This window comes from Podarcis liolepis (assembly GCF_965112155.1).
Source record: "Podarcis liolepis genome assembly, chromosome: 16".
NCBI lineage: Eukaryota > Metazoa > Chordata > Lepidosauria > Squamata > Lacertidae > Podarcis > Podarcis liolepis.
This window is the reverse complement of record NC_139567.1, coordinates 1,726,949-1,741,629: the sequence shown is the minus strand read 5'-3', so window position 1 is coordinate 1,741,629 and position 14,681 is coordinate 1,726,949. Positions and strand designations below refer to the sequence as shown.

The following is a 14,681-nucleotide window of genomic DNA, read 5'->3' as shown; positions in this document are numbered from 1 at the left end:
GCCCGCAGGTCAGACCAGTTCACAAGATAAAATTACAATATAAAAACACAAAATACATAATCAAAATATAAACAGAAACAGCTGAATAACCCCCCAAAACACTTAAGAACAGTTAAAACAATTTTTTAAAAAAACTACAATCAAAAAGCAGTTTAAAAGAATGCAAACAGAACTCTCTGCTGGGCTGCAGGAGTCCTTTTGTAGTCTGTCAGGGGTCCTAGGCCTGGTGAGAGGGCAGGAGCAGGACCCACACACTCTCAGTAGCTGTTGCCATACAGAAGTTTCTCAATGCCCTTTATTCGTAAGGCTCATTGTTCTGAATTAATGCTTTTGCCTAATGTCTTATAAGCATATTTGAATATTGCATCCAAAATCTCTTGCCCATTGTATCTTTACTGATTTAACCTCTTTACTCCACCCCAGGCCTTTTTTGACCCTCTTTCAACCCCTGGATATTTACTTAGCCCCTTGCACAGTCCCACCAAGGTAAAAGGCCCCTGGACGGTTAGGTCCAGTCAAAGACAGCTATGGGGTGTGGCACTCATCTCACTTCAGGCCGAGGGAGCTGGTGTTTATCCACATACAGCTTTCCGGGTCATGTGGCCAGCAGGACTAAACTGCTTCTGGCACACAGAAACACCATTTACCTTCATCTATTTATCTACTCATGCTGGTATGCTTTTGAACTGCTATGACCGGGGGGGGGAGTGATATTTCCACTGAGCTACAGTCTTTCCCCATACTGGAGGTGGGAGGTTGAGGATGAGTAAGAATTGCTCCCCTATAGAGATCAGAAAGTTCATAGCAGAGGTGGGACTGTAATAGGAGGTCTTCCTGATTCATAGCTCTTTAGTCACTACACAGCACCAGCATTGTCTCTCCTTGGCTGAAATGTGACTTCATTACTTGGCTTTGTGAACTTGAAGAGTTTGGATTTGGATTTGATATCCCGCTTTTCACTCCCCTTCAGGAGTCTCAAAGCGGCTAACATTATCCTTTCCTTCCTCCCCCACAACAAACACTCTGTGAGGTGAGTGGGGCTGAGAGACTTCACAGAAGTGTGACTGGCCCAAGGTCACCCAGCAGCTGCAGGTGGAGGAGCAGGGAAGCGAAACCGGTTCCCCAGATTACGAGACTACCGCTCTTAACCACTACACCACACTGGCTTTCTTGTGACAATCCAAAATGCTGATACAATGGCTGCAGTTTTTCCTTTCTAATTCATTTATATCCCTTGTCGCCTCCCCCCTTTTTTTACTTTTTTAATGTAGTTCAGCTTGTAGTCTGGCTGCCTGAAACACAGAAGAGATGTTGCTAGGGGAAGTCTCCAAAGACCTTCTGACTCGGCCACTGACCCGGAATGAAGTGTTTGCTGTTCTCCTTCGCCTGACCGTCTTTGGGGCTGCCACCTACTTCAGCATCAAGTGGGTATCAGATGCCTTGGACCCAACCCGTAAGCAAAGGATACAGCTAAAGAAAAAGGTATATACATGGAACTTACCCACAAAGTCCACTGTGTGTGTGCACCAATTGGGCTATGTCAGGGAACTGCCATCGGAGGAACAGGTGGTGGAAGGGCTCACGGAGGCTGGTAGAGACTTATCAGCTGAAGCAGGAACCAGCAGGGGGAGAGGTGGATCTCTGAGGGAAAGCGAGCAGGAGGGAGGGCTCAGGGACACGTCCAGCGAGAACAGTGGGGGGGTATCTGAAGCTCCCATAGGGAGACCCACTCCTCGCCGGAAACTGTCACGCCGCGAGTCCAGAAGACGTGTTTCCGTTAAGGAGCTTTTATGCTGGAAACGATTCCGAAAGCAACCACTGTCGGAATCTGCAAGTGACTAGAGCAGCCATGTCTGAGGGGCTCTGTCACAGACAGAAGTTTGTGGGCTTGAACAAACTCTGAGGGACTACTATTTTACGCACAAGCAGCTCATCATCCCATCACAGGCTATAATTTTGGAATCCTAAAATGGTCACAGATCTTGATCACTGATATTCTGCTGTGGTGAATACCTCATATGTCCTTCCATATGAGGCACATCCACATGCCAATAATCGGGGGGGGGGGGGGTTGGGTCCTATGCATGGCTTTAGCACAATTTAGCACCACTGTAGCATTCGATGGCAGGCTGGTCTATCTTTCTATTTTTTTCTTGTTTCTTTGTCTCTGCTCATCTTTCAACAACAAATGGACAGTAGCCTCCAGTCTTTTGGGGCCCGGGGTCACTTTTAGAATGTAAGGAACTGTTGCAGGCACCAAAAAACCACACATTTCACATTGATACCCACATGCAAAGCAAATGAAACACAAGCAAAAGAAGGCAAGGCCCCCAACCAACCTCCCTCCTGGTTTTATTTTTTGTTGTTTTGGTTTTAACTGAGATTTTGTACACAACGTAGATATATTTTTATATGAGTTTACAGTAGATAAATATAAAATGAACTAACTAAATACTAGATAGCTAACATTTAAAAATATCTGTGTGAGAGGACAAAGGAGCTATCTCCTTATGGGATAGTTTCCAGGTGTATATTACTTTCGTAACTTAAGTCTCCCTTCTGGGATCCATTTGTGAACAGAATGTGTGAGTAAACTCTTTTTATACTTTTATAGAAGACTGTGTTGCATCTATCTTTTTATGACGGACTAAAGGGGAAATTACCAAGGAAACTTATTTTAGAGGCTTTAGCGAGCCTAGGCAAACACATCCTCTGCGAAAGTTTAAAAAGGGGAATGTTACTCTACTAAATTGTAGAACTTGTTAACACAAGTTGGAAAGGATATAATCAAACAATATATCCTCTGCTGCATCCCTGAATGTTCCCACAATAGGCATGATGCTCTGAGAGAAAAATACCATCTGCCAGAGGTGGCCCTATGGCAATACTTGCAGCTACATCTTTTAGTAACTTTGTTTGGTCTGGTGGCCTGCTCAGCATCTGAGACACCCAAAATTTGGAGCAATTGGATAATTCATTTGAAACAAAAAAGCCAGCAATTACTTTTTATAGGTATTTATTATCAACAAGTAAGTTTGATATACAGAGTTTAAGAAATGATTGGAATAAAGAGTTGGAATGTTCACGATTACCTAGACCAGGCATGTCCAATAGGTCGATTGCGATCTACTGGTTGATAGCCAGGAAGTTTCTGGTCAATCGCCAGTAGATCGTGTGTTCTTTAGTGATCGCCAGCCTAAAAGGGAAAAAAAGCTTGCCGTAAAAAAAGCTCAACAACTCTTCTCCCCCCCCCCAAAAAAAGCTCAATAACCATGGGCAATTGCACGGAGAGCTCCTTCCCTCTTGCTGATAGAGAGCTCACCAGTATGTGTGTGAGTGTGTTGTGCGGGATGGCTCCCCCTCCTTCATGCCGACAAAGTATGTGTGTAAGTTTGCATGTGTGCGTGGGGTGGCTCCCCTTCCCTCGAGGATGTCACAGGGATGCTGGATCCTAGCCTGCACCCTGCTTGGTCAAAGGGGGATGCAGGCTGAGACTTGGGCAGTGCCAGGGGGCAAATCCAAGGGCTGACCATGGGCTTCCCTTGCCCATTTAAGCAGCCCACACCTGGGACACTCCCTCTTCCTTCCCTTGCCGGTTTCCAGTGTGGATCTCTGTAGGTCTCCTGCATTGTGACTAGGAAAGTCTTAGACCTCGCCTGGGATCTCATCCTTCTTTGCCCGCCTGCTTTTTGTATCCACGCTGCATCATGCAGGCAAGAGAGGAACAGACGTCTGTCCCGGTTTCTGCATTTGCCAGGATTCATCGTTGCAAGGGAGCTTGGGAAACTGAGTTCCCTTGCATAGTGAGTAGTTCCTTTGCGAGGGCTGAGGATCCTGGGAAACTGAGTTTTCCAGCCATTTGGGGCTTTCCGTGTTTGGGGAAAAGTTTTTCTGTTGGCTAAAAAGCTGTTTTTTGAGGCTGGTTTGTTTCCTGCTTACATAACGTGGTCTTCAGTAATCAAAGAATTCAGGAATTGGATACCAGCACTGTTGGGGTCTTACTGAAGCCAGGTGGGGCCAGGGGCCGGGCGCTGGTTGGGTTGTTATTTTCCTGTGCCTTCCAGGTGGGCGTGCTCTTGCTAAAGTTTCCAGTGCTACTGCTTTATATAATAAATGAAAATTAATTAAAAGGAATAAATAAATAATTTTTTAAAATAATCATTGTGCATTTTAAGTTAACAAACAGGGTACCTGAGCCATTGTCCCAGGCTCCTTATGTGGGGCAGGTCCCAGCCTCCATTGGGGTGGCATTGTTTTGCAGCAAGGTTTGATTTTGAGGTGGTTTGTGTGCAGCTTCGGCTGTGCGGTTGCAGGGCAATACAGCTTTTGTTTTAAGTTCAGTTCTGAGGTTTGCTGCTGCATTTGCTTTTAGCTTTTGGGTTTGCTTTGGAGGTTGTGTGGTGTGGGTACAGTTGTTTGCATCTACTGGCTCCTCAGATCTGTGTAAACTACTTAGCTGAGTTGGTTTTCCTTGTCTGGGTGATTTGTATCTTAAAGGTTGTCACGCTTTAGAAAGCAGGCAGTCTTCTGTCTTGCTGAGTTAGTTTTTAAATCAATTCTTTCAGAAGGTCTAGTCCCTATTGTAAAAAAATGAGTGCTCCAAAGAAGTCCAAAACCTATCATTTTCATAAGGAATGGGAAATTGAGTATTTCTTTGTGATGGTGAAAGAGAAGTGTTGTTGTTTAATTTGTAACACCTCTGTGTCCTTCCCAAAAAAGGGTAACTTGGAACCCCATTATAATGCTTTCCACCGTAGTAAATTTGATGTCAATTTTCCAGTCAAAAGTGGAATTCGTAAACTTAAGCTCAAAGGACTCAAAGCAAAATTAGCTTCTCAGCAGCAATTACTGGTAAAATCCAACTCACATTCTAACAATGCAACCATTTCATCCTTCAACCTGATTGCTAAAAAGTGCAAACCTTTCACAGAAGGGGAGTTTGTAAAAGAGTGTTTTCTTGCAGCAGCTGAACATCTTTTTGTAGGGTTTAAAAATTAAATAGAGACCATAGCTGCTATCCAAGATCTTCAATTATCAAGAAACACAGCCATACAGTGAATGGAAAACATGTGTAAAAATATTGATGAACAGCTGTTGAAAGATGTGTCCAGTTGTGTTGCTTTCTCACTCTAGCTAGACAAATCTACAGACATCAGTGACACAGCTCAGCTACTAGTTTTTATTTGTATGGTTTTTAAATATTACAGCACAAAAGAAGAACTACTTGGGATAGTTTCTTTAAAAGAGAAAACCACCAGTGAAGAAATATTTAATTCCTTCTATTCCTTTATAAACAAGCTTAATGTTCCATTACACAAGCTTGTTGCCATCACTACAGATGAAGCAAAAGCCATGACAGGTCGGGTTAATGGATTTATTGCCCTTTTTCGACAACATGGTGATTTCCCTGACTTCCTTGCGTACCACTGTATCATTCACCAGCAAGTTTTGGCAAGCAAGAAACTGAACACAAAGCATGTCATGGACTTTTAAAATTGTAAATTCAATTTGTGGAAAAGCACTTCAAAGGCGGCTTTTCAATCTCACTCTTGAGGAAGGGCAGCTAGAATTAATTTTACACACAGATGTAAGGTGGCTCAGTAGGCACAAATTTTTGGTAAGATTTCGTAGTTTGTAGGAAGAAATAATATCCTTTATGAAGGAGAGGGGAGATGAGTACGCTCAGTTAGAAGATGATGAGTGGTTATTTGATCTGGCTTTCCTTGCTGATTTCACAGGTAAACTTAGTGATATGAACCTAGAGTTACAAGGTAAAGGTAAATGCATTGGCAAGATGATTATCATAGTTTCATCCTACAAAACAAAATTTAAGCTAATGACGGCTGACTTTACAATCAAAATTTTTGATCACTTTCCTAATATGCAGGACCATCTGGAAAAAAAATCCTGACTTTGTTTTTCAAACAGAGAAGTATGTGGCCAAAATTGGTTCTGTTATTCTGCAGTTAAAAAAGATTAGGTGACTTCCAAAAAATTGAATTAATTGTAGAGTACATGTCATTTCCATTCAAATCTGATTTGGACTTTTAAAAAATTGCAGTCATTATCAGTACAAATTACTCATTGTGCAAAATATCTCTTGAAAATGATATATTAACTCTGAAAAATGACATTTTTATGAGGGCCCGTGCAGAAGAAGAATAATTTTGGGAGTTTGTGCCTATGCAGAAATTTCCAAATTTGAGAAGATGCAGTGAAATTCTACACTCATGTTTCGGTTCTACTCCATGATAATATGACAGCAACAATCATAGATAACAATGGCTCTCAAAGTGAACCATTCACAGTGGGATCAGGTGTTAAACAGGGTTGTGTTATTGCCCCAACTCTATTGATTATTTTCATTGCCATGATCCTACACTTTGTCAAAGGGAAACTCCCCACTGTAGTAGAAACCATATATCAAACAGATGGAAAGCTCTTCAATCTGAGCAGGCTGAAAGCAAAGACTTCTGTCATAGAGCTCCAGTATGCTGATGACAAGGTAGTGTGCGCACGCTCAGAGGATGACCTCCAAACCATCCTAAATATCTTTGCAGAAGCTTACAAAAAGCTTGGCATATCACTCAACATCCAAAAAACCAAAGTGCTGCACTAACAAGTACAAAACAACCCCTCTGCAGCACCACAAATCCAACTCAATGGTGTTAACATTGGAAAATGTCGATCACTTTTCCTACCTAGGCAGTTATCTTTCCACAAGGGCCAACATTGATGCCGAAATCCAGCATTGCCTGAGCTCTGCGAGTGCGGCTTTCTCCCTATTGAAGTGCAGAGTGTTTGAGGACTGGGACATTCACAGGGAAACCAAAATGCTTGTTTACAAAGCTATTGTACTACCAACCTTACTATATGCTTGTGAAACATGGGCCACTTATAAAAGCCATCTCCAGCTGCTTGGAAGATTCCATCAATGGTGTTTCTGAAAAATTTTACACATCACTTGGGAAGACAGGAGAACTAATATCAGTGTACTGGAAGAAGCAAAGATAACCAATGTCAAAGCAATGATTCTTCAACATCAAATTCATTGGACTAGTCATGTTGTGCACATGCCTGATGAATGTCTTCCAAAGCAACTACTCTATTCCAAACTTAAAAATGGAACTTTAAAGACTGTCTCAAGACAAATCTAAAAAATGTAGTAAAAACACTGACAACTGGGAAACACTGGCCTGCGAGCACTTCAGTTGGAGAACAGCCTTGACCAAAGGTGTCATGGGATTGGATTGGATTGATCTTTATTACGGCCATTGGCCCGTCACACAACAGTTTCCCGTACCAACATAATGTACTTGAACCTCCAAATTTAAAACCGCCAAAACTTACAAAAAACAGACAAGAACCAAAGCAGAACAAAAACAAAAGACCAACATCATACATTACAATAAATTTGTAACATAACCATCACCCTCTGCCCACAAATCAATAGAAGACATCAATGGTGATTCACCTAGTTACATCCTGAAACATAGATCATGGTTTAAAGGGATTTTCCGAGCCACACAGGAGTCCGTTTCTCTTCTTTAGGGATAGGACGCTGATCAAGAATCTGGCAACCGTGAGTGATCTTAGGGGGTCATCATCATTTAATAGATATCTCAGTTTGGCTTCATTCATATCATCGGCAATTCCCTTTAGATATTGGGCAAGAAACTTGCTCCTGGCCGATGAGTGAAAAGCACAGTCAAAAATTATGTGATGCAACAATTCCGGTGCCCCACAATTACAATCACATAAGAGCGATATCTGTCCATTGGAGAATCTATTTCTCAGCACGTTCGATGGGAAGGTGTTGAATCTTGCCTTTAGAAAGGCATATCTATGAGCCGAAGAAGTTAAGGAATTCAAATAGTTTGGGAGCCTTAAGAGGGGTGGTAAACCAAGGTTTAGAGGTGAGCAGGTACCATTGCCCAAGACCATTTTCTGCTGCAAGTCCATCTCCTCTAGTTTACAGGTTACTGTTCTTTTAGCTGGAACTATGTCCTGCTCTAGTAATTTGGATGGGGAGATTCCCATTGCCGTAATTTTCAGCTGTAAATTTTTTACCCATGGGCTCTGGAAATCACCTCTCCACATACATTGTATCAAGTACAAGTTTGGGAGATTGTGCCATGGAGATAACCAGTGACAAAGTATGTGCTTCCACAGAGCGTTTTCCAGGGATACAGTATTAAGTTCCATGCGTAACGCTGTATTACTTACACAGTTGGGCAGTTTCAATATCCCTCTTAAAAACTGATTTTGAATAACCTCTAGGTGAGATAGATTGACAAAAGTCCCCCAAATTGAGATGGCATAGGCAATTGTCGGGATCACCTTGGCCTTGAAGACTTTCAACGCCGATGGGATATGAAGGGCCCCATCGGTGAAGAAGAATCGCAAGATCGCCAAGGAGATAGCTTTGGCTCTATTTGTAACATAGGCTACATGGGCCTTCCATCTAAGGTTATGTTGTAACCAAACTCCCAAGTATTGGAATCTATAGACTTGTTCGATGACTCTCCCATCAATTCTCCAATTATGGAGTTTCCGGCTCTTTGAGAAAATTAGGATCTTAGATTTTCCATAATTAATTGTAAGGGAATTTGCGTTACAGTATGATCCAAAAAATTTTAAGGCCCTCCTGAGACCTACTCTAGAAAAGGAAAGGATGACTGCATCATCTGCATATAGTAACAAAGGGCAGCGATAAAGTGCTAGGCGGGTTGCATGAATCCTTTCTTGAGCCTCTATTAGGGGAGTCCTCATATCGCTTATGAACAAGTTGAACAGGAATGGAGCCAATATACAACCTGTCGGACACCTCTGTTAATGGGAATTGAATTGGTGAGATCACCCTCCGGGGTGAGTCTCACTCTAGCCGCTGAGTTCTCATGGAGTTTGATTATTAGCAAGAGAAGCCTTCTGTCGATGCCCCAGCGGGAGAGTTTTTCCCAGAGGATGCTCCTGGGGATACTATCGAATGCTGCCTTTAGGTCAATGAATGCCACACAGAGTTGGCCACCCTTTGGGGTGGAATATTTCCAGGCAAGATGCTGTAAAATTAGAATATGGTTAATTGTTGACTGTTTTGGGCGGAATCCAGCTTGTTCGGGCCCAATTAATTTTTTCTCTTCGGCCCATTGGTTAAGTCTGTTCAGCAGGAAGCGGGCATACAGTTTCCCCACTATTGAGAGCAGACTGATATTTCTGTAATTCCCCGGGTCATCTGGTGAGCCCTTTTTGTGGATTGGAACGATGATCGCGTCCTTCCATACTTCCGGGATCATTCCAGAGTTGTTAACGGCATCGAAGATGGTCGCCAGGACTTTGGCCCACCAGTCCGCATGGTATTTTATAGCTTTTGCCGGGATCAGGTCTGGCCCAGGCGCTTTCCCTGTTTTGAGTTTAACGATCAAGTCATGGATGTCTTCCGGATCGGTGGGGGGCCAGAGGGGAAGCTGATCTTGAAATTCATCTCTTGTGTTAGCAATACAGTCAGTTGTGGCAAAGTAGTTTTTTAAGTAGGATTCCCAAACCGGGGCAGGAATAATAGTCAAAGGGTATCTTTTAGTTCTTTTATTTACCAGGAGCCAAAATTGTCTGGAGTTCCGTGATGATGAGGCTTCTATGATTGCCCGCCATTGATTCACTTGCCATTCCTGTCTAGGTCCCTTTTGAATTTGCTTGTAGGCCGATTTTGCTTGGAAATATTCTTTTGGCAAGACCGTTGCCCTGGAGGCTTTATACTCTTTATAGATGTTACCAAGAAGTTGTCTAGCCTGTTTACAAGCACTATTGAACCACAATGCACCTATCTTCCTTTGTGTTCGATTTATTTTATGCGTCGGGACAGAGAAAAAAGACGTTAGATCTTCTGACAGATTCGAGAATAGTCTTAGAGTTTGGTCATAATCATAATAATTCTCGATTAAGCCTGAATATGCTTGTTTTAGCCCTTGTTGGAAATATGCTGAGTATTTTTGGGCCTGTAGTTCGGACCATTTTACACTTTTGATTTGCAATGCTGAGTTCGTAGTCAGATGTGTTGGGTGCTTGTCTCCATCTGGGGTCCAGTCTATAGTCATTGTGGCGACCAACGGTAAGTGGTCGCTCAGTTGAATGTTTTCGACTTTAAAATGGGAAAATTTGGGGAATATGTCATGAGATACCAACATATAATCCAGGACAGTTTGCAGAGGAGCTTATGTGTGTAAACTCACCCGGTACGTCTGGCGGGCAGTTCCCGTTTAGAATCACTAAGTTTAGACGTAGTACCAATTGGTAAAGAAGGGTTCCTGCTTCATTTACCCTTTTGTCTTTAGAAAGTCTTTGATTATGGAGGGAGAGGTCATTAATGAATTCTGGGGTTATCCACCATTTGGCTTTGATTAAAGACTCCCAGTTTGTTGCAATGCGAGCATTGAAGTCCCCTGCTATAACATTGGGTATATTGGGGTATTTGGAGTGACAAAGAGTGAGATGTTCCTCCAAGATTCTACATGCCCTAATGGTGGCCAAGAGAGAGATGAACTGGAAGAATAGCGATACAATTCCCCTTAATCAATGGCTTGAAAACACGACAACATTGGCAATGTATGAACAGACACACACTTTCTTTGAATAAATATAATGATATTTTGAATGAGTTTACACAGAATAAATTAGTCAAAACAAACAAACAAAATCCTTCCAGTAGCACCTTAGTGACCAACTGAGTTTGTTATTGGTATAAGCTATACCAATAACAATAACAAACTTAGTTGGTCTCTAAGGTTCTACTGGAAGGAATTTTTTGTTTTGTTTTGACTATGGCAGACCAACACGGCTTCCCAGCTGTAACCATAATATATTAGGTTATTGACAGTTATATGTGTATTAGGATAAGAAAAATACAGCCAGATGGGTGGTGTATAAATTATTATTATTATTATTATTATTATTAATAAACAGTATTTTCCCCCCATTCTCACTCACTTTTTCCTTTATTCCTTTTCCTCACTCTATCTTTTATAAATGAAATTCTTCTTCTAAAAGTGCCAGGTGCAAGTCACTGTGTGTAGTCATGACAATAGCAAGTCATGACAATAGCAGAGTCTGATATTAAATCTCTGAGATAAAGGGAGGACTGCAACTCTGGGCCTCTTTGTTTTGTCGGCAGGCAGAACGCTTGATGAAGCAGATTGGGGTGGAAGGAGTGAAGCTGGCAGAGCATGAGATGATCATTGCCGCTCACCTGGTGGTTCCAAAGGATATCAAGGTAGGTGTCCAGGCTGCTGCTCCTTTTGACAAAACGCAAGAGAGTTTTGAGGCTCTCTAATCTGCTGAAGAAAAACGGACAGGAAAAAAAAGGTTGCACATATCTTAGTTCTGAAATGAGATTGTGTGGGTTCACACCAGAATTAGTAATTCAGATCTGGAACTTTAGCACTTTGCAGCACATCAATATAGACTGTTGGGTCTTTGACTGGTGGGTTGGGACCCACTCTCAGGTCATGACCTGATCTAAGATGGGTCACAACAGCAGCACAACCACCAGTCCAAATATCACTCTACAAATGGCAAACAATTAAGATATGGGCCCCATATGTCTGTTTGGGTCAGTTCTTTAAAAAGGATGAAAATTGCTGATGTAGACAACCCTTTAAACCAAGAATAGATAGAAAAGGTCCCTACCCCAAAGAGCTTAGTCTGAATGGTTATAATGGAGGAAAAACAGTGACAGAATGAATAGAAAAGCCAAGGATAACAGGAAAATAGTGCAGTTGCATTTAGATTCAAATTTCTAACCTTTGTTAGTCCCTTTGTTATCTGCCAACTGCTCACAGCTTGTCCCACCTACAGGTAACTTGGAAGGACATTGCAGGCCTGGATGAGATGGTCAGCGAACTCCAGGACACTGTGATCCTCCCATTCCAGCGGCGACACTTGTTGCAGCACTCCAGGCTCTGCCAGCCCCCAAGAGGTATCACTTTGGAACAAGGGGCAATTGACTAGTTACTCAATATCATTTTTGAGACTTAAGGAAAGTGTTTCCTTCCTTTTAAAATCTGCATTATTTAGCCAAACCCTACATATCAAATAAGTGATTATGGTCAGAGGGTTAGTTTGCTTACCTGTTGTCCACTTAAGAAACTTGCTGGTATGTACAAGTGACTCCCCATTTACCCAGGGGTTCTGTTCTGCCCCCCCCAAATCACGATTGCGTAAAACGGCCTGCCATTCCTTCATCTCCCGCAAACCGGGGGGTGGAGCTTCCACAGCTGACACATGCAGGGAGGGATGGCGGGGCTCGGCTAAGAGCTGCTCCCCGTTTCCAGGGACCACTTCTGGGGACCTGGCACCACACATGCACACAAACAGAACGTACATCAACGCGGAATTGCCTCAGTCAGTTGGGCAGCAGCAGGAGCAGCATTAGGTATTAAACATTAATATTTCCATTAGCATTTTTCCGTCGACAACAAAAACAACATTTCCCCCAGCTTGAAAGCGTTATTCCAACAGAATTAAATTAAATGCTCTACTCAGTTTAAATTTAACAAATCCCTCCAAATCAAAGCTACTTTAATTAAAGTTCCGATTAGTGCACACATTCACAGTCAATTACACCAATAGGTGGACTAAATTGCCTCTAAGGTACCTTACAACTCTAAGTCTCATGTGATTCTGTTTTTTAAAAAGACTGCCCACCACACTCCAATATTCTTCCTTCAAATTGTGTCAGTCAGCACTCCAAATAAAATGACATTCTGGATATCCTGAGCCAAAAGCTGTAAGGGGTGCGAGTGCTCAGCAAGAAGGACAGAAACACGACACCTCTGTTTCTGCTGCTTGTCTGAGATGGTGAAACAGAGGGTTGTATCCACTGCTTCTCCTACTCAGAGAAGACCAACTGAATATAATGAAGAAGAGTAAATTATGTCCATCATTTTCAATGGCTGCACTCTGAGTAGAACTTATATGGACACACCTCTGAGACACTGGCAAACAAGTTGTGCCCATTGTCCCTTTCCTAAAATGGTTACTGTAGTTAGAATATGAGTTGTTGGTGCCGTGCACATGGGCACAAATGTGCCTGCAGAGGTTTCCCTGAAGCCTGCAGGGTCCCTTTCCTTGCAATGCTGGAGTTAGGCTTGAAAGAAGCATTCTGTTATAGACAATAGAAGCCTTTTTCCAAGGGAGGTGTCAACTCTCCCTTCTCCTGTTCTGAAACGCCCACCTCACAAAACAGATTTTGGCACCTGAGACAAACCACAAAATAGTGTCCCCCTCCCTGCTAGGGAAGAAAGGGTGAATGAAGATCTACATCGGGATCTGCTGCCCTGAGATGGTCACCTCACCTTGCCTGATGGGAGGGTCAAGCCTAATTGTTGTGTGTGGAGTGAGAGATCTTCCTGGAGATGGCAGCCGGGGAGGAATGCTTATCTTTTGCCTCCCCAGCTGCCCTCTGCAAGAAGACCACTCTCTAACTAGGCTGGGGTGGGGTGGGGAGAGAAGCACATTTTCCAAGCCTAATGGTTGGGGGAGTGTGCAAGTATTTGCTGTGTAGACATATGCGTGTGGCTGCAGTGCATGTGTGCATGATTGTGGTATGTAGAATGCCCACAAGTTTCTCTGATCTGCACATCTGCCCATGAGCCCCAGAGGGCTGGCAATCTTTGAATTAGAAAATTGTTCCTGGTGGGCTTTATAATACAATCAGAAAGTGGGGATGAACTTCTCACATAAAAAAGGAGGTAGACTGTGAACCTGTGCTGATGGGTTTTTCCTTGCTACCAGGTGTCTTACTTTATGGCCCTCCGGGTTGTGGGAAAACCCTTCTTGCCAAAGCAACAGCCCAGGCTTCTGGATGCAGGTTCATCAACCTGCAAGCATCTACGCTGACGGACAAATGGTATGGAGAGTCACAGAAGCTCACAGCTGCCGTCTTCTCACTGGCAACCAAGCTTCAGCCCTGCATCATTTTCATAGATGAAATAGGTAATGTTTGTATCCCTTCCTCCCATATCCCAACATCAGCGTCCTCTGCCATGGTTGCCTCTCCTTACTCTTAAGTCACTCCTAGATCTTTTTTTCACTCTCAGTCTCCCAGCCAATTCCTCCTTCCCTTCCTTTCTTGAACATATAAAGGTAAGAATTGCTCTGTCATATCAGGCTAAAGAGCCCCCTGGGCCAGTGTTGTGTTTCTTCTAACAACCACTGGCTAGATGGCTCTAATAATGCTCAAACATCCTGCGAAGGTAAGGAAAAGGAGTAAAAGACCCTCTTGCTCCTTCTCTACCCAGTCAGTCACTGTGCTCTGCAGGTGAGGGCCTCCTGCAGATACCACCTTCTCCAGTGGTTCAGTCTGCAGAATATAGGAATCAGGCCTCTAGTGTTGCGGCTCCTACCCTCTGGAATTCCCTCCTGTTCAATATTAGGCACAGACTACCCATGTTTTCAATGCCTACTGAAGACTACACTTGATTTTAGCCAAAAGGCCAAGAAGCTGTAGATTGTATGAAGCTTATCTTACTACACTGCGGGCTGTATAAACAAGCCAGGGATCAATTAATTAAAATGTTAATGGCAAATTTACCTGGGAATTCTGAAACCTACTATCTCAAGTATCTTCTCAAAGATATGACAAATTATTACCCTGGCTGTGGCAAAATTTCTCTCGGAGGTAATAAGAA

At 42.9% G+C, this 14,681-nt stretch overlaps 1 protein-coding gene and 2 long non-coding RNA genes across 3 annotated transcripts in view; 2 read left to right on the top strand and 1 right to left on the bottom strand.

Annotated features, from left to right (window-relative positions):
• The window catches only part of LOC310695834, a 205,193-nt gene that overhangs the window by 16,587 nt on the left and 173,925 nt on the right, over positions 1-14,681 (top strand). The window lies entirely within an intron of this gene.
• The window catches only part of LOC310695756 (outer mitochondrial transmembrane helix translocase-like), a 57,069-nt gene continuing 43,659 nt past the window's right edge, over positions 1,272-14,681 (top strand). Inside the window, exons 1-4 of the mRNA XM_083480672.1 lie at positions 1,272-1,482; positions 11,165-11,263; positions 11,848-11,968; positions 13,786-13,986. Coding sequence (XP_083336798.1) covers positions 1,309-1,482; positions 11,165-11,263; positions 11,848-11,968; positions 13,786-13,986 — 595 coding nt within the window. The 5' untranslated portion in view covers positions 1,272-1,308. The remainder of the gene's footprint in view (positions 1,483-11,164; positions 11,264-11,847; positions 11,969-13,785; positions 13,987-14,681) is intronic.
• LOC310695882 lies at positions 11,206-12,989 on the bottom strand. The gene is made up of 3 exons (XR_014520331.1): positions 12,120-12,989; positions 11,794-11,974; positions 11,206-11,324 (listed from the first exon to the last, which is right to left on the bottom strand). It is a non-coding gene; the product is annotated as an uncharacterized lncRNA (long non-coding RNA).